Here is a 15,758-nt window from a genome sequence, read left to right as displayed (position 1 = left end):
CGATGTGCTCATTATCGATAATTCTAGGGGAATCGTCAGTATATTCCTGTGCTCTTTTGTATTTTGATTCTGATTCTGGTTATGCAAATTTCAGGACTTGCGAGAAGGTCCGAAAAGAACTCCGTTTTTTAAAAATACTATGGAAATTTCTACCTAATCCGGACTCACAAAAAATTGTAACGTTTCCGTGTTCTTCGTTCGGAATTATTTAAAAAATTGATATAGGTATTTGCATAGACTTCTCAAACTAGCTTTAATCACCGCAAGATCGAACAAATTTCGAGAATCCGACTTTTAAGAACCGAGAGTCAAACCGGACTCTCGATGCTTGTAGACGCAGTGTTGCCATGTTTTACCACACAGAAAGTAGAAAAAGTAGCTGTGATGTAAGTCCGTGGCACGATCTAGTCTAGACACGTTCATTCTTCTTATTGGCTATCGATCGTGTAATCTTAATCGATCAATGTCAAATCTCCACCGATCACCACTCCCTCGTTGTTCTTCCCTATCATTGATCAAGGTGCAGATCGGTCACCAACGATTCTCGAGCGGTCCTAATTCGATCGCCAAGAACGGAAAAGAAACTGTCCAAAAATCTATCGGTGCAAACACTTTATTATTTAAAATAACGCGATCGAAAAACACATTATTGTTTGCTGACCCCTCGATAAATGACAGAAAGACAGAATTCGAATGCAAAGAGGAAGCTCCTGCAGAGCACAAGTTGCGTGGAGTATAGGGAATGAAAAAAGAAAAAATCAAAGTTACGTAGCGGTAAAAATGGAAAGCGCCGAATACTGTCTATTCAGCTTGATTGGAGGCCACTTCAATATTACAAACATCATCGTTTCGACCTCTAATAACTTCGCTGGCTCTCTCGAGGGTGTCAAGATGGCCTTTCTCGGCAAAAGGCTGCTGCCTATCGAGAAAACCCTCGACGTCTCTGAGCGCAATGTCCATCTCGAACACGATCTCGTCGCCGCACGTTCTTCCCTCGTTCATTGTTCCGTCGCGGGGAATTGAACTAATTTCTATACACACTTCCGCGATCCCATCGCTTTTATCGGCTATCCTTCTCGCTTCTTTGTTGACGGCGTCGCAAATATTTCGCCAAACGTCTCTCTGACTCGCGTGTAGCTTCTCGATAAAACGTTGGAAAGTATCCCAGTCCATTTTTTCCGTGTCCTCGAGGATTCGTCGGTAAAGCAACAACGTATTCGCTGTTCCGTCGCATCCGCAATCGTACATTGTTTTCAACAACGATTCTTCGTAACTAATTCGCCGTGCAATATTGTTCAAAGTATTCAACGAGTTATCGTTGGAAGGAGTCGAAGGATGAGCGGTCAAATTATTGGATCTCACGGATCTCGTGGATTTGAGAGATCTTAGAGACCCGAACAGCCGTTTTATGCTAAATCTCTTCCTACCGAGACCTTCGACCTTTCCGCAGTTTCTCGTTTTCGAATCGTCGCTGGAAACCTGTCTGGCCGGCGAACGATGTTTCGTTTGGTTTTTTTCGTACAAACTATCGCTTTGCACGACAGGTTTCCAAGCAATTGATCTTTCGTTCCATTCGTGTACCAGATTTTCCGCGGACGAGGAACTACAGGCTGTGGTGTTGCTTTGATCAGATCGTACCATCGAGCTGGACGCTTTGGTTAGGTTCTCCAGCGAATCGTTCTCCATCAAACACGCGAGGCTGCTCGATTGTTTATTAATTTTAGCGTACTCTATCCATTTACGACGTTCCGCGTAATTATAGACATTTCTCGCGGTTCTTTCCGGACGGTTCGATTCGTCGTAAATCGTGAACGAAGAGTCTAATCGCGAATTATAGTTCCGATCAGCGTGCAGAACGAATTGTGTGTCTTTTAATTCCAGACAACCTTGCGTCAAACGAGCCATAGTATCGATGATGGAAGAAATGTTCTGATTTTGTTTGGTAAAATTGCTCAGCTCCGATTTGGATTTTACGTACAAGACATCGTTTATGACTTTCTCGTTGAATTCGTCGTCGTTACGCGATTTTGGACGTTGCAGATCGGTTTTAGCCAGAAAATCAGAATTAATAATTTTATCATTGTGTTTCCTTTTGAGTTTTCGAGACGGTTCAACGTTCAGAGTCTCGTTGCCATTTTCACGCTCGGCTACCATGATTTCCACGCGTCGAGGAGCGTTTGTTTGGGATTTTTCTTCCCTCGAACCACCGATATTAACGATTTTTCCTGTTTCTCGTTTCTGTTTCCAGACGCGTTTGTCGTCGTTCGACAATGTTCGCGCATTCAGAAAGTAAGAAGCTCTGGGCGGCGATTGTCGCGTCTCGACGGAGACGTTTTCAGACTTGGCGCAACTAATTACCCCGCAATGTTTACAGATTCTCACCGAAGGATCGTTCGAGAGGATCCGTTCCAATTCTTTAGCATTGTACCGAGCTATTAGAGACTGCAACTTGATCAAAGTTTCTTGAAATCGAAAAGCGACTAACAGAGAATCGTCGGACGATCGTCGAGACAGATCGAAAATTTTGTAAACCGCGCCCAATTCGACCAACGGACGTTGCTCGACGTCTTTGCAAACTAGATTGATAAGGGAGTCGTCCAGAAAGTTAAAACATTTCTCGTCCGCTTCCTCGAACACTTTTTTAATAGACTTTTCCATATTAGCGTTGCACGCATAATATCTCAGAAGCAGATCGATGTCGAACGGTTTACACGAGCTTCGAAACGAATTTAATCTCTGTTTGGAGGGCGGAAGACATTCGGTACTCGATTTAAAATTTTTGGAATTAACAGCGTTCCCTCGAGCGACATTTTGAACTGGCGAACGGGATGTCGCGCTGTCATATTCGCGAATCGTGCTTAGAGTTTTAGAGGTTGGAATTTTCGTTGATGAATCGGTAATCGTTACTTCGATGTACTCGTTTTCGTCCATTCTTCGCGACTGAAAATAAGGATTTCGTAAATTTCTTGTATTTATCAGAGATTCGTAGCAATTTATGCGATAATAATAAGGGGTTATCAAAGCAAATGAAAAATTTATATTTTCACTCACTTTCGAGCGTCGATTATTCTACACCGATGTCGTACCAGCTCCATGTTTGAATTCACTTTTGGTTCGCTTGAAAGAAACGTTACGTGGAATGCAATTTAGAAATAACATAAACATTTGCAAAATACGCGACAAATGTCGAGTCTCCGCGCATTTCCCATTCCCGTAGAAAAGATGACGATCGTCACACGCGTTCCGACAGCTGCGGTTTCACGTTCTCATCGAGATCAGAATGCCTCAAATAATGGTTCAAGCGTTTGCAAAAGGCCTAGTCGATAAGATATTGCTGGAAGCTTTCGGTACCATGGATCCCAACGATGGTAAATTATATTGTTCCCTCAGGCGAGATACATTCGGTCAAATTTTCGACGATTTATCGAGTATTTGGAAAGTGCACGTAGCCGATTTTCAGAATGTTTTTTTCACTGTTTTTAACGAGAAATCGGTGCACGTGAATTCCACGCGTTCGTCGGAGAAAATTGTACATTTTTCGAGATTCCAATCAACGAATATAACCGTTGACAGAAAAGTTACGAGCGTTGGACGGTCGAGAGAAATCGGCCGACGTTCGATCGCAGTCGACGATGCAAATTCACGAGCAACCGTGCGCAAATCGCAACGAATCCGATACCACGGAGCTCATAGAGAAGATGGTGTGTGGTTTGCGAAACTTGCAAATTGGAGATTCGACTTCCGTCCCGTCCTTCTTGTCTAACCTAGAGAAACAGGTGAATCGTAAAAGATACCACGTTTTTTCTTTCGAATAAAGGAGAAACTAACCCCTTGACGTACGATTTAATTTCAAATAATTTTTCAAAGGTGTACTATTTAATTTTGTTTTGTTCGTACAAGAACTGGCCACGAGAAGGAATATATGTTGATTTTAATAAACTAGACTCGATGACGAGCGAGTAGCCTCATGATTGTGAAACGTCAAGAATTGTAACGAGTCAGACTCGTCATTGTATGACAAGGGGTTAAGAGCATCGAACGATCGAGAATTAATTTCGTAGACCTAGTGAAATCGTTTCGTTTAAATATCGTAAATATTTGATGCGTCGAACAGGTGAAATACGTCGTGTACAATATCGACAATGCTTCCGAGGAGATGTCCGTCACTCATGGCCAGGGCGACGTGCAGCAAATAACGCATAACGCGGTTATCGAGACGGAACCGTCGCGTCTTCGCCAAGAAAAGGAAAATTGCGACTCGAACGAGATAACCGGGGTGTCCGTTAGCCTGCTCCATCGAATGATAGAAGAACTGGAAACGAAAGCGGAGAACGAGTCCGATTCTATTTGCAAAGAGGGCATCGCTGTTTGGGAAGAAACGGAGGAACAATTGATAAGAACCATCGAGAATGTTGACCACGATCGGAACATTGCTTTGCCGCCCGAAAGTAGCTCTAAAAATAACGTGAACGATGAGGTATTAACATCTTCGTGCCTGGCATATTCGCCGACTTTCGCGAACAACGTTTCCTTGGAGGATATAGTGATCGAAGGGATAACACCGTCGTCCGTTTTCGATCGAAAGGGTCCTTCGTCGAGCATGTCGCGCAGTCAAAGCAAAAATTACGGCACCGCGAAGAGGTCGCGTAACCGGAAGAAGAGTCATTTCTTGAGCAGAATGCGAAAAATGCTGCGGTTGGTTTTCGGTCGTCGAAAGAACTGACGCGTCCTTCTTCCTTCGGACGGAGTCGACGCACTGTTTCTTAATGTCCATTCGAAGACCCACTTTTTAAGAAAGAAATGCCTCGTTAGACCGTGACAAGCTGACAAAAATAACTTCGCGGTACGGTCGTCGGGTCGTGGATGATTCGTGGCTTCTCGTGCAAGTTTTCGGGAAAATACACGAGACTCTAAGCGGATTCCGCGCGTTACCAGTGGCGTCAGGCCCCCTAAACTCTGCCTCAGCACCAAAGAACACTTGTATTCGAAAAATTCTTTATAATACAATGGCTTTTCTGATAATTACGAGTCCTTATTATAATAAAACGCGGTTTTTCTTTTAACCTTTACAGTATCAACATGATCGACGTTCTTAGGGGTCTCCTTCGGTATACAGGGTGTTCGGCCACCCTTGGGAAAAATTTTAATGGGGGTTTCTAGAGGCCAAAATAAGACAAAAGTCAAGAATAGCAATTTATTGATGAAGGCTTCGTTAAAAAGTTTTTAACGTTTAAAGTTCCGCCCGTACTGAATTTTTTTCTAGAAAACGGGTAGAATTTCGGAGGTAGGTCTATTCATCAAAAATTATTGTAATTGACCCTCGCAACGAAAAATAATTTTTCCAAAATAATTTGAAATTTTTTTTTTCCGTCGAAAAATTTCACACCTACTCGAATTTTTTACTAGAAAGTGGGTAGGATTTCGGGGGTATGTCTATTCACCAAAAATAATTGTAATTGACCCCTGCAGCTAAAAATATTTTTTTTAGGACGATTTGAAAAATTTTTTTTTCGTTGAAAAATTTAGGCACCTACCCCCTGTCGATTTTTCTTGAAAATTCGTTTTTGAGTTTTAGTAATTTTGTCTGACGCCCTACAGAAAAGTTGTCTAATACTTTTTTGTATGTACCCATGAGCTCTACTTCAGAAAAAAGTTTCATTGAAATATATTCACAATTGTAGGAGTTATGGCTGTTTGAAAATTGGACCATTTTTATGGGGTTTTTCTCATTTTGCGGGCACAAGGATCAACTTTTCGAATATTTTTGCGATTTGTACATATTCTCCATCAAAATACGCGTAGTTTGCTTTTTTAAACATTAAAATCGTTCAATCAGTTTAGAAGTTATGACGTTTTAAAGATTCGCATGAAAATTCAGGCAGACATTTCTGGCCAGAAATTATATTTTCGGTAAGGAATTTTTTTCTCGAAACTGAGTAGGATTTCGGGGGTATGTTTAATGACCAAAAATGCTTGCAATTGACCCCTGCAACTAAAAATAATTTTTCCAAGACGATTTGAAATTTTTTAATTTAATTTGTTAACAACTTTTTAATGAAGCCTCAGTCAAGAGATTGATATTCTTGATTTTCGTCTTATTTTGACCTCTAGAATGCCCCATTAAAATTTTTCCCAGGGGTGGCCGAACACCCTGTATTTGTTTTAACACTCGTTATATTAAATGAGTTTTATTGAAACACAGAGTTCCTGAGAATTACGTGTTTCGTGTATGCTATGAGTAATGAAAGGAAGAAGATGTCGTTGGAATTAGAAAAGAAAGTTTAGAGATAGTTTTTAGTTCGGAAATAAGACGAGCGTTAGAGCAACCGATGGTCTGGGTTAGGTCTGGGTTAGGATGATCAGTTGGGTCGTACGCTTCAGAAAATTCAGAATAAAATAGATGATTTGAAAAGTCTAGGTATTGAGCACGTGACTTTAAAATTACTCTGGGTTAGAGAGGGTTAAAGTCGCCATTTCGAATAAAAATATTCCTATCACGGTCACGAAGCTCTCCAACGTGCAATTTCTAAAAATTAGAGAAAAAATATTTATGCACTCTACATGCAATTTTGAAATAATTATATTTTACGTCTTTAAGGTCGTGCAACCTTTGAGATATGAAAGTTGAGCGATATTAACGTGTCAATTTTCAATATCCTTGAACCGTAAAAGAAATACTCGGATAATCGAATGCTGTGCCTGTTATTTCATAGCATTTTCGTTGACATTTACTCAGAATTTTGCAAGTATTACGGATTTTGCGATAGGTTGTGGATGTAAGGTGCCGGTCACCGGTGGCCACCGTGGCAGTGAACGCGTTAAAGTCATAACGGGATGTAGGGACGTCGAAGGCCGATGGAAGTATATTTTGGTTTAATGCGTTCGGCCCGCGTTGCAGATTTGGCAGCCCCGGCGCACGAACGCTATCGTTGGAAACCATTTATCGTAGTAGGAAGCACAGCTTAACCCGCGATTACCCCTCGAACTGTTTTTGGATCGCGGCGTTGCCGATACTGCCAGTCCTCCTTGTTTAATTCTCGTGTGTCCCGACCATCGCGCCATCTACAGCAATAAAATGAATAAATTTGGTAACAACCGGTAGCACTTCTGGTCCACGCTTCGTTCAGTTAACACTCAGTCGCACAACTATAGACTACAATGGTAAGTCTTTTGGGCACTCTCTACTCGAACCGTGGGATCCCAATTTCTTTCATTTATTAATAATCCCCACGTTCTTCTCCCGTCGCGTCGCTCCAAATTCTCGTCGAAAATTCCAATATTCCGTCGATGAATCTCCATTAAAAGTATCGTTCGTTTCCTTCTTGCAGGCAGACCTCAACTCCAGGGAAGTCGAAAGTGAGTAAAACAAAAAAGTACAGGAAATATTTCGCTTGTGCTCGAACCTACCTGTGCGCCAGTTCGAAACCGCCAGTTTTTCAGACAATAGTGAAGAGTGAATCTGCACGGTTTCGCGCGTCCCGGGATTGTGTGTCGCGAGGGGAAATTTGTAGATCGATGGAAAATGTGCGTTTGACGGGCCCTCGCGAGTATATATCACCATAGATCGATACGTGTGAAACTCTCTGTGCGTTCTTAAAAAAATATTTTTCAACGCGTTAGATCGTCGACGGGGTACGCGAAACTTCGAATATTCAAATATTCTTTTAATCGTGGTTCGAAGCTAGGCTCTCGTTCGCGTGTAACGCATTCCTAGAGTATCACGTGACAAACGAATTACGCAATCGTCAGTAACTGGTAAAGCAACGGGGTGTAATCATCCCGAATGCGTAGCACCATTTCAAAAATAGTTGGTTCTCTATTCTTATATGGCTCGGCGGGGGTAATCTGACCCACTACTTCCACCGGCGAGTTCTTGAATCGGTTGCTGGGTGGGAGCGGCTCGAAATAGAATAATATTTTTGAACCAGGTACGCACCAAGAGCCAAGCTTCAGCTGATATCAACCCAGATTTCACGCTCGGCATTCCACGGTTTAAAACTGCCCAAGAATTTCCATTTCGAATATCGAGAATTCCGGCGCAAAAGTTCTCTCGAGCCTTTAAAATTTACGTTACAAATTTAACTGCACGCAACGATGGTAATTTATTTATGTAACGACCGTGATCACTTCTGAGAAGTGCAGGAGTCACATTAATTATAGCTGATTTAATTTTACAAAAGATAATTATATATATAAATGTAATTTGCCGAGTTGGTAACGTCTTCGAAATAAACGGTGCAAAGAATATTGGCGCGCGCAACCATTGCTTGGGCGATCGTTTCAAAATAAATCTATATCGTTGGCTAAATTTAGACGGTTCCTGAAGTTCTTTGCATGTTCCTGGTCGATTAATCGTTTCTTTGCGTTTCCGTTGAACAGAGGCGGAATTCGCCTTTTCCATTTACGATGCTGACGGTTCCAACCAAATCGACGCCGTCGACCTTGGAAACGTTCTCCGGGCCCTTAACCTGAACCCCACGAACGCTACCATTGAGAAGCTTGGAGGAACGAAAAAGAGGGGCGAGAAACTGATGAAACTCGACGAATTCTTACCGATTTACAGCCAGTGCAAAAAGGACAAGGAACAGGGATGCTACGAAGACTTCCTCGAGTGTCTGAAACTGTACGACAAACAAGAAAACGGAATGATGCTCGGGGCCGAGCTCTCGCACACGCTGCTCTCGCTTGGTATCCAAATCATTCGTATTTATTGCCGCCAGTCGTTTCGAGTTTTATCAATATTTTCTTAAACGAGAAAACAAACTACTCAAATATTTTGATCGTTTTGTTTAGAGTTTTGCGAATATATTTACGGAATGTATATTCTTTAAGAAAGTAGAAAAATGAGAAATCGATCAGTAGTAATGGTAGGGAGGAGATGGAAACAGGGACCAACGATTGTTGTATGTGCCCCCATAGGTGAGAAATTGGCCGATAACGAAGTGGAAACCGTGTTGAAGGAATGCATGGACCCGGAAGACGAAGATGGTTTCATCCCCTATGCTCGTAAGTATCGTTCCACGCGTAGGACGGAAATGCATCCCGCGAAATAGACGAAGACAGAAAGAGTGTTAAATAAGCTGCATCAGACAATTAGCGTAGAGCATAGGTAGTTGGAAGGAAAGCAGTTCAAGGAAACGCATTTGTCTAAGTTTTGTCAGTAGACGTGGTTGATTTTGCCGTAGAACATTTTAAAGCAACCTTCACCCCCTATCACCACCCCTCCCAATGTACAGTACTAGTGAATTCTTAGATCGTATACGCAGCCGCCCGAAATGTCCAGCCGTGTCACGGGAATGATTAAATCATTCGGGCCCAAGTCCCCCATCATTTGACGTTTCCACGTGTTTTGTTTTCTACAGCATTCTTGAAGAAGATGATGGTGCTATTGTAAGCAAACAAGATGACAGTGTCACAAAAATCGTGCTTCGTAAGTACATCCTGTAAAGTGCGTCTCCATGTGTCGTCTGCCTTTGTTTCCCTCTTCTTCTTCTTCTGATTCTTCTTCTTCTTCTTCTTCCGCTGTTTTTATCTGCAAACTAATACAATTTTCTTCATCCACCGCTCCCCCACTTCGCACGCACATCTCGCAAAATATAGGACGAAACGAATCATCAGGGATGCTGAAATCGATAACACGCTTCTCGCACCGACTACCATAAACGGTTAAAGACGTTTATGCAGGAGGCTCGTGACTCGAGGGTGTTAAAAACAATTTTTTAACGACGTTAACGCCATTTGTATATTTCGATTTTGCCCTCTGTACGATGAAACACGTTTTTCCGGTGTTATATTATTTTCTAAATATTTCTAGATTGTGTTACTATAAATAAACACTCGTTTTTGCAATTCGGAATAAACAGTATCCATATTGGAAAATTCTAGGTTTTGACAAAATTTTAAATAACGTTTAACCCTTCGTGTCACGGAAACAAAGCTCAAATTTCTCGAGCTTCGTGGGCTTTTCAATATATTCTACAACATCCTGACATGGCAAATCAAATTTTCTTAATGCTTACTGAATTCGATCACGCTTATATATGTGTATTCGGCGCCAAGCTCGATCGGCATAGCGTTTTTACGACAATTGTGACCACTTTTTGGATTTGCCGGTCGACTCGTGCCGCTGTTGCCGTTCTACGTAATTAACATGTATCGTTTCGTTTTTTTAGCGTTCCTCCGTAGACTGTGCGACAGAGCAGCGGCGGAAGATTGAAGTGACAACGCGATCGCCATAATGTCGGCGTTCATCGGTCGACAAACTCCACGTCAACGAGGAACACGTCTGTTCGTTATATTCATCATACCATTCATCTCCTATTAAAAATCATTAAGCGCGCCCGAGCATATTACATTTCACACTGACGCGCGAAGCAGTGAAAAACATTCTGAATCGACGTATCGTCGTCGTCGAGCCTCTCGGCATGCAAATGTATAATAAAGGAATAATGTTTCGAAAACCCACCCAAATTCACGCGTACTTAAAAGCAAACGTACAAATCGCTCGCAACACACGCGAGAAACTATCATACTTCGATTCGGTTTATTTGTACCGTTGCAACGCAATATATTTTTAACGATAACGACGCATAATATCATACGAATATCTTAATATATACATTTATGTATTGACATTGTACAGAACCGAAAGAAAAAGATCAATGTTATTTTACTTCTTACGATTAATTTAATAAATACTCCTCGTCTAGCGAGGACAGCCAAACAAAAAATGATTTTGTCAATCATTTTCAAACGAAGTTCGTGGAACGCAGGGTACCGTGGATAATGTGGATCCAATATCTCATGATCAAACGCATATCGAATTAGTTAATCGATGTTTCATTAGTATATTTTAAACGTGTTTGGACATTAAACATCTATTATAAATTAATGAAATCACGCGCAACAGTTAATGATGGACTGAGTGTACACGTTTTGAAGTCTGAAAAATGGACGCTATCGTATCATTCAACTTTATCTTCATTCCCCATAGTTTTTGTTCTATCTTTCATCAAATTGGAGATATAACATGTCCCAATTACGCGACTTATTCTGTATATCTTCTTATTTTAAGAGGAGGTTCCACAACTTCGCTAAGAATAGGACAGAGCCTGAACGTGCCAATTGTTATTCTTAATGCAGTATTGTGGAGACAATTCTTTTGAGTAGACTGAATTTCTCTGAATCATACTTAGTCTATCGTTGATCTTATTACGGTTGTCAAAGTACTCCTATCAGCTTTCCAATTTTTATAATCGTAGATCACAGTTTGATTAAATGGGAAGTATAATAAACGAAAGTGATCAATGTCGAGGGTCGCTGTAACCGCGTAACGCTAACGATTTCTGGATAATTGTCGTGATCCAACCGGAAGTATAGAGGGGTACGGATGCTGGGGTTGGACTTTCTGGCTCTGGACACATTGAGAACTTCGATTAAGCTGATGTGATCTTGAAACATTAGAGCAAATGGTTGACCAAATCAGACATATGAGAAACATCGACGGGGATGATAATTCTAATAATTCTGAATCCTGCCAGAGGGTAGATCCAGTCTCGTGACGATCTTCTAATCGCGATGGCCCACAGTGTTTGAAAACGACGATTTAGACGCGAAAAAGTCCAATTTTTTACCATCTCCAATCATGTAAATCCTCGAGGATCTTCATTTGAAACATTATTTATCCCTAGAAATTGTTTAAATAGGTTAATTTTTACTCAGAAACTCGACATTTCCATTCTTCTTGGATACCTGATTTAGTAGTTCATTACAATAGTTTCATTTTGTATTATACAAATCTTGCACAAGGAAGGTGCACACTTTGTTTTAGGATAAAAACAATTCATCAAAATTTATTATAATTTTAAACACAGGTAATCAAAGAGAACCAATTTTAGTATGCAGTTATCGTAAGGTTTATCGTTCATTTCTTTGGTTTCTCTGAAAATCAGCTGTTACTTTTCTAATAATATAACTTCAGAGTTAGCGAATCTTATTCTTATTATTCCTGCTTTCTATCATTTACGTACATTATATAATTCAAAATGTTATGCAGCAGTGAAACTTCCATAATAAATACATTTCGTTTTCTTCTTTAATTAAATAATTTAATTTCGACGTAAAATAATACGAAAATTATTAAGCAAAATAAACGTCAACAGTGCTAACGATCGTTCATAAATTTCTTTTTAAGGATTCATGATTCACTTCTAAGGTGAAATATAATTTTTCACGTCTAAATCGTTTTCGAACACTGCGTGGCGGGGGTGTATAGCCTGCACCAAGAGCGTCGAGTCGACGGGCAATTCATCCGTCCTGAAAACATTAACCCCGTCCCCACCACGGGCGTTGTCGACCAATGGGCGTCGGGAACGCACGTAGCGCAGAGGGTTGAATCACTGCGGGCAGCGTTAGAGCGTAGAAAAAGGGTGAACGCGCGATGCGCAGATCGCAATTGCCCTGTCTGCGATACGGACACGAGTCTGCGAGTGTTTACCTGAGAAACGTACGAATAGCAAGAGGTTCGTAAACGCTCGGTGATTTCCGATGGTGAGGCGTGGGGCCTTCGGGAGATCCCGGAAAGCCGGCGGTCGAGTCAGTTAGTTCAAACGCGTCGCAAGTGTCGTGCGTTTCGTCTTTCGGGGTTCGATCGTATCGCAACCGGTGACACCGTGAGAGTCTGTCCTGTCGCGGTTTTCGGTCGCGGTCCTCCGGTCGTGGCTACGAATTCGCGACCCGGCAACAAACCGCGGAAACGAGCCGCTGGGAGCAGACGAGCCGCCTCAGTGAAACGCAAGAGCCAGGCGACGCGCAGAGCCCCGTTCCACCGCGGAGAAAATGACGGATGTGCAGGTGAATCCGGGCAAGGACATAGCTGGCAGTAGATTGCATCAGAACGACGACGACGACGTCGCGCAGCAAACAGGTTAGCGTTTATTACGCGCGCGTTTTCCCACACGCGCTACTATTTTCGCGAGTGAGCTCAAACGGATGCACGTCGCCGCGGCTCATTGCTACAACATTCGCCATCTTGGCCAGCGCGGCGTTAAAAAATTCCGGTTAAATTACCTGTCGTCGTTCCTACGTCGAATCAAACGTTTCTGGGGAATTGACGACGAATTCGTTCGATCATACAGACGTCGATTCGTCGAAAGATGTTCGGGTTGGTGTTGGATCGCTGGAATATTAGAAACTTAATTTATAGACGACTTGCATAGATTGATACGTAACCGGGGGGAAATTAGAACGAGAATTTGGAATAATTTTGGTAAATTAAAAATAGCACCTGACCCTAAAATCGCCGATCTATTGTATTCTAAGGTATTTTTATCGAAAACTGATGCATGCCCAAGGGTGGGCATTTATGGATCGGTGGAATACTAGCAATTTAATTTGCAGATGACTCACAGGGCTTGTTTTCCGTCTTTCTATAAATTTATATAATTTCTATCATCGTTCGCTAGATAACAACAAACTTCTTTTTATTTTTCCACCCGAGTTCAGATAACGGTACGATAAACAAACCGTTCACGTAGTATTTGTACTAAGATGTGCCCAGAAGAATAGAACAGATTAATATAGAATAATTTTTTGGTGTAATGATTCACGTTTAAAAAGATTCTATAATCATTTGTGCGAGCTCACAGAATTTTTTTAATAAACATCGAGATACAGTAAATTTGAGCGTATTATCCGTGTTTCGCCAATCAAAATAAAATATTACAGTGTACTGCATCTCTCATAATAGCATCGAACGAGCACGATCTTCTCTCTAAAACAATTTCGTGGAACATCCAACAGAAAAAGAACCAATTAATCTCGTTGTTAACTGTATCTGCAATAATAATCGAACAATTAGGAGCCGTTCCAATACACACAGATGGTTACACTGGTAATTATACGATAACCCCGGTGTACGGAGTTATTAGACTCAACGCGGTGAGAAAACCCGGTATATAATATTGAACCGTAGGACTGGCGAGTATTTTAGATGCTGATTAGCCTGATGCTGCCGTCAGATGTTCATACATAATTAATTTTACACCTTATCTGGTTTTCGATTCGCTTCAGTTCAGATAAGTACGATTTACCGTTGTGAATTGTTACTCTCGTAAGAATACAGAGCGCAAACACCTGATACGAACGGTTAATTAGCTAAATGTTTGCTCGAAAGGTTGCTGAAAATTCGAATAGCGTTTTGCCAAATACAAATTGAAGAATATATCATTCAGTTCATGTCCATGACGTTAACCTTAATTATTTGGGCTTAATCTATAATTATATAAATATTTGATCGAAATTCTATCGGTACAACTCGCAAGAAGAATCTAATATTATAGAGTTAAATTAATATTATGGTTGTAATTATTCTCTACACATTTATTGAAATTTTTCGAACTTTCATATTTTGATATTTAGATAATTCATACATTTAACATTACCAACAACTTTTCGTAACTGGTACACGTGTTCCTCCATTGCTAATATAATCTTTGTTCCGGTAGATTAAATTATACTATTCCGAAATTAATCACGTGAATCTAGTCGAAAACGTTAAAAATATTGTTACGATTTATGTTCCATCGCTATCCACACGAATGAATGTATTTGACTCGGGTAAACGTTTTGTTAGCGGCTAGTTAATTATTTTGCAAACTTTAGCTTCCGAAATATTACCAGCGATTCCTTTGGTACACAGTTAAGTTGTCTGACAGAATTGACCGAAATATTTACCGTATCGTATGTCACTTAAGAGTTTGACGAGCGTCAAGTAGTAAACGATGTTGTGTGGGTGTGTAATTGCAAAATTGGCCGGGCTCACTTTCGATGATGTGCTCAAGGCCTTAATTGGTCGACCTACTCACTGGTCCTTAAATGGCACAACACGTTTGACAAATTGATATCCGCAATTTGTTTTTCGCTTTCAGCCCGGCAAAAATAGACCGACAAAGGCGAAACATTTTTAATTCTTCGATTTCCAGTGAAACGCATCGACGAGGAGGAAAATGTAAAGTATGCGTTTCATTTCTATCGAGGTATTGCGTTTAGGTAATTTTTTGAGTCTGTAAAATCAGAAATTAGAAAGTTATAAAATGAGATACGCGTGATCGAACAAAAATCTATTTCCGAACGATAGAAAGGCAACGAATAATTTAACGACTTCGATGTGTTGATCGTTTGAAGACTCGTACGACCAGTATGATTGAAACATTTTTCTTAAACGAAACTTTGCGAGCATCCTTGCTTAAATGAATGGTCTGTTCCAGTTAATGCTACTACTAATACGTGACTACTTATAGTTACGTGAGTGCTTATCGTTACACGAATAAGGGGCCAAGGTCATTCTCGTTACCTATGTCCCGCTTTAAGCCCTGTCATACCTCGTGATTGTTAGAATCATTTGCATCACGTTCTCGTACTCGTCCATTGTTTGTGCAACTAAACTATGCTCGCTGGCGGCAGTGAACTCCGCGAAGTATCCCGAAAAAATTCCATTCTCCAGGGTTATTTCATTTCTCAAATGCATTTACAATATCTTCGTAAATTAATCATTTCGAATAAAATTTTTCGATAGACGATCATTAAAATTTTGCTCGTTCTTATCATAAATTTCCTAATTCTATATTTCTAGTATTCATTTTTAATTTCTTCGTAATAGAAAAATTATTTAAAAGTGTAAGCTATCGTAGACTAGCGAGCTCCTGAAAAATTATGATACGAGCTTCTTAAACAGATTATATAAAGTTGAACAACATTTG

The 15,758-nt window shown here is 40.8% G+C and overlaps 4 protein-coding genes across 7 annotated transcripts in view; 3 read left to right on the top strand and 1 right to left on the bottom strand.

The window, feature by feature from the left end:
• Positions 1-674: 674 nt before the first annotated feature.
• Positions 675-2,964, bottom strand: LOC143348177 (uncharacterized). Its single transcript, XM_076778122.1, has 2 exons — positions 2,613-2,964; positions 675-2,576 (listed from the first exon to the last, which is right to left on the bottom strand). The coding sequence occupies exons 1-2, from the start codon at positions 2,929-2,931 to the stop codon at positions 802-804; spliced, it is 2,094 nt and encodes a 697-aa protein (XP_076634237.1). The 5' UTR covers positions 2,932-2,964; the 3' UTR covers positions 675-801.
• Positions 2,965-3,234: 270 nt separating this feature from the next.
• LOC143351844 (uncharacterized) lies at positions 3,235-6,994 on the top strand. 2 transcript variants are annotated; one of them, XM_076783871.1, is made up of 4 exons: positions 3,235-3,368; positions 3,574-3,776; positions 4,115-4,477; positions 6,899-6,994. In XM_076783871.1, exons 1-4 carry the CDS (start codon positions 3,281-3,283, stop codon positions 6,947-6,949), a joined length of 705 nt encoding a protein of 234 aa, XP_076639986.1. In that variant the 5' UTR covers positions 3,235-3,280; the 3' UTR covers positions 6,950-6,994. The 2 variants fall into 2 exon arrangements, with proteins under 2 accessions (XP_076639986.1, XP_076639985.1); XM_076783870.1 differs by lacking the exon at positions 6,899-6,994 and having other exon boundaries at positions 4,115-5,022.
• A 30-nt stretch (positions 6,995-7,024) lies between these two features.
• Mlc1 (Myosin light chain alkali) lies at positions 7,025-10,672 on the top strand. 2 transcript variants are annotated; one of them, XM_076783876.1, is made up of 6 exons: positions 7,025-7,161; positions 7,329-7,356; positions 8,380-8,688; positions 8,920-9,006; positions 9,363-9,430; positions 10,173-10,672. In XM_076783876.1, exons 1-5 carry the CDS (start codon positions 7,159-7,161, stop codon positions 9,392-9,394), a joined length of 459 nt encoding a protein of 152 aa, XP_076639991.1. In that variant the 5' UTR covers positions 7,025-7,158; the 3' UTR covers positions 9,395-9,430; positions 10,173-10,672. The 2 variants fall into 2 exon arrangements, with proteins under 2 accessions (XP_076639991.1, XP_076639990.1); XM_076783875.1 differs by lacking the exon at positions 9,363-9,430.
• Positions 10,673-12,242: 1,570 nt separating this feature from the next.
• Tau (microtubule-associated protein tau) overlaps positions 12,243-15,758 on the top strand; it is a 28,631-nt gene continuing 25,115 nt past the window's right edge. For both annotated transcript variants that reach the window (XM_076783835.1, XM_076783834.1), the window contains exon 1: positions 12,243-12,925. The gene's annotated coding sequence lies outside the window, so the exon portion shown is untranslated. The remainder of the gene's footprint in view (positions 12,926-15,758) is intronic.

This window comes from Colletes latitarsis, chromosome 2 (assembly GCF_051014445.1).
Source record: "Colletes latitarsis isolate SP2378_abdomen chromosome 2, iyColLati1, whole genome shotgun sequence".
Lineage (NCBI taxonomy): Eukaryota > Metazoa > Arthropoda > Insecta > Hymenoptera > Colletidae > Colletes > Colletes latitarsis.
The sequence above is the reverse complement of the archived record's forward strand: the minus strand, read 5'-3'. Positions and strand labels throughout refer to the sequence as shown.